The sequence below is a fragment of the Vicia villosa genome, unplaced genomic scaffold, assembly GCF_029867415.1.
Source record: "Vicia villosa cultivar HV-30 ecotype Madison, WI unplaced genomic scaffold, Vvil1.0 ctg.003747F_1_1, whole genome shotgun sequence".
NCBI lineage: Eukaryota > Viridiplantae > Streptophyta > Magnoliopsida > Fabales > Fabaceae > Vicia > Vicia villosa.
The window spans coordinates 43,340-50,456 of NW_026706287.1; the positions used below are offsets into that span (position 1 = coordinate 43,340).

The following is a 7,117-nucleotide window of genomic DNA, read 5'->3' on the forward strand; positions in this document are numbered from 1 at the left end:
AATATTAAAACTATATTTTAGTTTTAAAATAATCTAAATAGTATCATAAAAAACAAATTTTTAGCATTATTTTTGTAGCATTTGTTTATGTTAACATTTATTTTGATTTTAATATGTCTTTTATTTCTCTCTCTCTCCATCATATTAACATCATTTATATTTATTGTATTGAATGTGTATTGATATGCACAATTAGATAAAATAACTGATTTTTCTCTCTCTCTCTCTCTCTCTCTCTCTCTCTCTCTCTCTTATGTGTTATATAATTGATTTTAATTATATTTAGTTATGGTATATTTATAAATATTTTAGTCCATATTCTTTAATAAAGATATATATATATATATATATATATATATATATATATATATATATATATATATATATATATATATATATATATATATATATATATATATATATATATATATATGAGGAGTAAGTTATTATAACTTACTTCAAATCTAGACCATTGATTCTTGTCAATCTAATGATTAAAAATAATAAGTAATATTTTTCTCTCTCCACATTTAATTACTTATTATTTTTAACCACTAGATTGAAAATAATCAATGATTTAGATCTGGAGTAAGTTATAATAACCTACTCCTGGAGTAAATATAACCCTCCTATATACTCCCTCCGTCCCAAAATATAAGAGAAAAAAATGCATTTTTCTTGTCCCAAAATATAAGAGAAAAAATCATCTTTCATTTCTTTCAAGATAAAATTAAATGCAAATTGCATTTAACTTACATTCTCTCTCATCATTTCCATAACCAACAACCAATTAGAATTTTTTTTAAAATTTTCCAAAGCACTCTATTTCAAGAAAACCATAAGTCAAATGAGTGTGTTTTTACTTTTCTTAATAAACATGATTTTGTTTTTTTCTCTTATAATTTAGGACGGAGGGAGTATATATATATATATATATATATATATATATATATATATATATATATATATATATATATATATATATATATATATATATATATATATATATATATATATGTATGTATCCTTTTAAAATAACATATGACATATAATTATAAATACTATAACAAATACTTTCTTGATCCATTTTTTTTATATAGATAAAAAATATATTTTTGATTCAAATGTTTTTATAAATGGTGTTATTTTTATAAACGTGTAACACCCCACACATATATGTCTAGAATAATATGCATAAAGTATTAATTATGGTTCATAAGACAACAATTACATAATGTTTGCAGCGGAAATAGAAGTACACGAATACATAAGCCAAATGTATCATGGCCAAAATATAAGTACATAATATCAGTACATATCCAAAATACACGAACTTGTAAGCACGATAAGAAACTAAAAGAAACACCCAAGCATCGCCAAGAGATCTAATCCATCTTTCCCTTACCGCGATCTTGCCTCGAGCCACCTGAAAAATAAATAATTGGAATGGGATGAGATTACTAAATCTCAGTGAGTCCGCCTATCCTATTAGTCCGCTCGGATCTAAAGGGAACATACAAAAATGAACGAATCCACCATGGATTCGGGGTTGTTCTCACTTCCGGTACAATTACGGAGTAAACAAAGTGACTCATTCACCATTGGACTTGTCTCAAGCAAATACACACTGTATAGCAAACAAGTATGCAAACCCGCATCCACACGCGGGGAATTCAGAAGTGTAACAACCTCGGCTAGATTATGGAATAAATGCATCCTCGATGAGTAACCTCCTGCCTATATGTCAAGGGACTTGTACAAGCACACTGCAAGACGAGTTTCCCAAGACTGCTGAATTTTCACCCTGTGCCCAGGGTAATCGGTTACTCTGAGACCAGTAACCGATTACTGGCTTCAAAAATGCCCAGCCACGCCATTTTACACAGGGTAACTGGTTACCCAGGATCCAGTAACCGATTACTCTGCTGCAGAATCAGTTTTCTGCGTTTTAGGAGTTCTAAAACCAGTCCCAACATCCTATAGTTGATCCCCTATACTTGTATAACAGTCCAAACGAAATTGTAACACATAAACACATTTAGAAACATCAGTAGACAGGGATTATAGCAAAACAAACAGATTTGACATCATTGATTCATAGGTTCATTCACAATCCCTAAACCCCAATTGAACCCTCACATGCAAAACCCCATGGCTACTAACTACGGACTCACCTTTAGAGATGAAGGAGATGATGATGAAGCTGTAGCAAGATGGAGATGATGATAGAAGCAAGGTTTGGGACAGATTTCTGCTGCATGCAAAGATGGGGCTTGGACCAAGTTGGGACTCTTCTCTTCTCTTCCTCTTCTTTCACGTTCTTGTTCCTCTTTCTCTACTAAAACAAAATTCTGGTTTGGAAAGAAGGTAGTGAGCAACCAAACATGTCCCTATTCCTATTTAAGAGTGAAAGTACCATTATACCCCTTCTATTGCCACTAATAGGTTTGGTTAACACAAGAGACCAATTAGTAGCAATATATATCACATTTATCCATCTTCTTTTATACTAAACACATTAGTAAGAATAAAGATTGAATAAATATAATGTCGGGTATTACATTCTCCCCCCCTTAAATAGAATTCGTCCTCGAATTCAGAAACTTACCAAAACAAGTGAGGATAGGATTCCCGCATCTCTGACTCAAGCTCCCATGTAGCTTCCTCAGGACGCGTCTCATCCCACATCACCTTCACGATAGGTATCTCCTTACTCCGCAGACACTTGCTAGCACGCTCCAAGATACAGTAAGGTTGAGGATCATAGGAAAGATCTGGTTCTACCTCAACAGAATCCGGAAGGATAGGATGGAAAGTATAAGGTACGAACTTCTGGAGCTGAGATACGTGGAACACATCATGCAGCCCGGATAGTGACGGTGGTAATGCCAACTTATAAGCCACTTCGCCTACCCGGCTCATAATCTGATATGGTCCTACATATCTCGGACTGAGTTTTCGCGTTTTGAACGGTCCTCCCAACCTCAATCTTGGATTGACCTTCAAATACACATGATCACCAACTTCAAATTCTAAAGGTCTCCTTCGCTTGTCCGCATAGTTCTTTTGTCGGTCTTGGGCTTTCTTGAGATTACCTTGGATCATTTTGACTTTCTCAGTAGTTTCTTGTATAATCTCCGGTCCAAGAATACTCTTCTCCCCTATTTCGGCCCAACACAGCGGTGATCGACACTTCCTCCCGTATAGATCCTCATAGGGAGCCATACCCAAACTAGCATGGTAACTGTTATTATATGCGAACTCCACCAACGGCAAATGATCCTTCCAACTCCCGCCTTCTTCTAGAATGCAAGCTCTCAACATATCCTCTATCGTCTGGATTGTCCTCTCCGTCTGCCCATCGGATTGAGGATGGTTAGACGTACTCATATCCAGTCTAGTCCCGAATTCCTTATGGAACACCTTCCAAAATCTCGAAGTGAATTTTGGATCACGATCGGACACTATACTGGACGGCACGCCATGCAACCGTACAATCTCTGCTATGAAAAGCCTCGCGAGATGAATCACCTTATGAGTGGTCTTTACAGGTAAAAAGTGAGCAGACTTAGTCAACCTGTCCACTATTACCCATATAGAATCATGCCCGCCTCGAGTACGAGTTAATCCCACAATGAAATCCATGGAGATAGAATCCCATTTCCACGTTGGTATCTCTAGTGGCTGTAACATTCCTCCTGGCCTCTGATGCTCAATCTTAACTTGTTGACAAATGGGACATTGTGCTACATATTCTGCAATCTCCTTCTTCATTCCTGGCCACCAAAAGTCCTTCCTCAAGTCTTGATACATTTTGGTCGATCCAGGATGAATAGAAAATCTATTCTTGTGTGCTTCATCAAGAATCAAACGCTTCAACTCAGAATCGTTCGGTATACACATTCGTTGCTTAAACAAGATTACTCCATCAGGTGCTCTCTCAAAATCAGGCATGCCTTCGCTCGCTTGTAATTGTTCATCATACCCCTGTGATATCCGAATTCTTTCTCGTAGCTCATTCTGGATGCTCAAGTTACTAATCAACACGCCATTGGGCGTCCATTCGAACTGAAGGTTAAGATCTCGAAACCTTTCCAATAATTCATGTTCTAACATCATCAACTCAGCAACTCAAAATTCCTTCCTACTTAATGCATCTGCCACTTTGTTAGCCTTTCCTGGATGATACTTCAATTCAAAGTCAAAATCTTTAAGGTACTCCATCCATCTTCTTTGTCGCATATTCAACTCCTTCTGGTCGAAAAGATATCTGAAGCTTTTATGATCACTGAAAATCTCAAAGTGAACGCCATATAGATAATGTCGCCACACCTTGAGTGCAAAAACTATTGCAGCAAGCTCAAGATCGTGGGTCGGGTAATTCTCTTCATGAGATCTCAACTGCCGAGAGGCATATGCTACCACCTGACCATCTTGCATCAATACTCCTCCTAAACCTTTCTTAGAAGCATCGCAGAACACCTTATAGGATCGGTTTGGATCCGGAATTACTAACACGGGTGCAGTAGTCAACTTCTTCTTAAGTTTCTGAAAACTCTGTTCACACTCGGAATCCCATTCAAAGGCAACCTCCTTCCGCGTAAGCTTTGTCAATGGTAAGGCTAACTTAGCAAACCCCATAATAAATCTCCGGTAATAACCTGCCAAACCTAAGAAGCTTCTGACTTCAGTCACACTCCTCGGCCGATCCCAATTCACCACTGCTTCTACTTTAGAAGGATCCACTGCCACGCCTCCTCCAGAGATGACGTGACCAAGAAATCTTACTTCGGATAGCCAAAATTCACACTTACTAAATTTGGCATACAACTGCTTCTCTCGAAGAGTAGATAACACAATCCGCAAATGCTCCTCATGATCCTCGGGAGTACGAGAATACACCAGAATGTCGTCAATGAAGATTACTACAAACTGGTCCAGATATGGTTGAAAGATTCGATTCATGTAATCCATGAAAACTGCCGGAGCATTAGTCACACCGAACGGCATAACTAAAAACTCGTAGTGACCATACCGGGTCCTGAATGCAGTCTTAGGTACATCTGAGCTCTTCACTCGGATTTGATGGTACCCTGACCTAAGATCAATCTTCGAGAACACACTGGCTCCTTTCAACTGATCTAGGAGGTCATCAATCCGTGGTAAAGGATATTTGTTCTTTATGGTAACTTTGTTAAGCTGACGGTAATCGATGCACAGGCGCATACTTCCGTCTTTCTTCTTTACCAAAAGAACAGGAGCTCCCATGGAGAAACACTGGGTTGGACAAAATGCTTAGCAAGAAGCTCTTCTAATTGGCTCTTCAGTTCTCTGAGTTCAATAGGAGACATCCTATATGGAGTGATGGAAACTGGGGCTGTTCCAGGAACAAGATCGATTGAGAACTCTGCTTCCCTTTCCGGAGGGAGAGAAGTGATATCCTCAGGAAACACATCAGGAAGTTCACACACCACAGGGATCTCTGACAATTCAACCCTCACGGAAGGTTCCTTGGAAAGAACTAAAAGAAAGGATCTTTCTTGAGAAAAGAGATAATTAATCATGCTGATTGTACCTTCTATCAACTTGGTAATTGCATCATCGGAAGAAGTCTCTTCAGCAGGAATGAATATGGCCTTCTCTTTGCAACCAATGTACACCGAGTTAAAAGACAACCAATCCATCCCTAGAATAACATCCAGCCTCTTGAGGGTCAAGCAAATTAGATCAATCGGTAAGTCACGACCATTAAAAGACACCGAACAATCTTTACAAATTAGTCGAGCTTCCACAGTATCATCCGTTGCCGAAGAAATAGTCATAGGATTGGGTAATGGAGTAACTTCCAACCCAAGTCGGTAAACACACTCGGTAGAGACAAAAGAATGAGTGGCTCCACAATCAACTAAAACACATAGGGGCTGATTGTTAACATAACACGTACCCGCGATGAGATTGTGGTTTCCCTTGGCCTTCCTCGAATCCACAGTGTAGACACGACCTGCAGTCTTCTCAGGAATCCTCTTTTGCAGACATTATGGAGCTATGTGGCCCTGCTCGCCACATCTAAAACAAGTCACTGAAGCGTACTTGCACTCTCCGGTATGCTTCCTACCACACTTGCGATAATGGGGCGGTTGAGCTGATTGGTCACCATAAGCCTGCTTCTTCTTTGGTGGAGGATTACGGGGCCTCAAGTGTTGAGTAGATCTTCCTTGCTCCCTAAAATTAGCCCTGTTCTGGTTCCTCCCTTCTTGAACCCTCTTCAAACTGTTTTCGGCAACATAGCATTGCCTCAAACACTCAGCATAAGTGGTGAACTCTCTCTGGGAAACACTATGAGCAATGTCGGCCCTCAAACCCATCATGAACTGGTCAATCTTCCATAATTCATCTGGAGCATAATTCTCTACATATTCTGAAACAGACATGTCACCTTGCTTGAAGTTCTGGAATTCTCGCTCCTTCTGAGTCCTCACACTATTAGGGAAATACTTCTCCAAGAATGCCACTTTGAAGTGTTGCCAATCCTTAGGAATTTCTTGTGTGGCGAAATAGGTAGATGCAGTGTTCCACCACCTAAGAGCCGGTCCCTTCATCTTCTGGGTAGCAAAGATCACCTTTTCTTCTTCAGTACACTGAATAGCTTGGAACACCCTTTCCATACCAGCTAACCAGTCATGAGCCAAAAGAGAATCAAGTCCGCCAACAAACTCTGGAGGTTCCATCCTGAAGAAGGCACGAAAATCTGGTCCAGCTGCAGCTTGAGGAACGGGAACTTGAGTAGGAGGTTGTTGTCCCTGCATGCCTTGCATCATTTGAGCCATCATCTGGTTCTGCTGCATCATCTGTTGCCAAGGCACGCTGTCATACCCCAATTTTTGACCTAAGATACCACCTCATATCATTGCATATGCATCATTTGCATCTCTAACAAATTGCACAGCTTGTGTTTGCTACTTGTGACTCAGCAGGATTTAATCAGGAAATCACTCATCAGTACAAGTAACAATCATTTAGGGTTTTGTTCTCCCTTCATCTCAAATGAATCATCTTCATCAACAATCAACATTTGGTCCTCAGAGATTCATTTCAACAAGCTCAAAGACTTTGGATC

General features: G+C 39.1%; 1 protein-coding gene across 1 annotated transcript; it reads right to left on the reverse strand.

Moving 5' to 3' along the window:
- Positions 1-6,035: 6,035 nt before the first annotated feature.
- LOC131641437 (uncharacterized) lies at positions 6,036-6,818 on the reverse strand. Its single transcript, XM_058911732.1, has one exon. It carries the CDS (start codon positions 6,816-6,818, stop codon positions 6,036-6,038), a length of 783 nt encoding a protein of 260 aa, XP_058767715.1.
- Between the last annotated feature and the right edge of the window lie 299 nt (positions 6,819-7,117).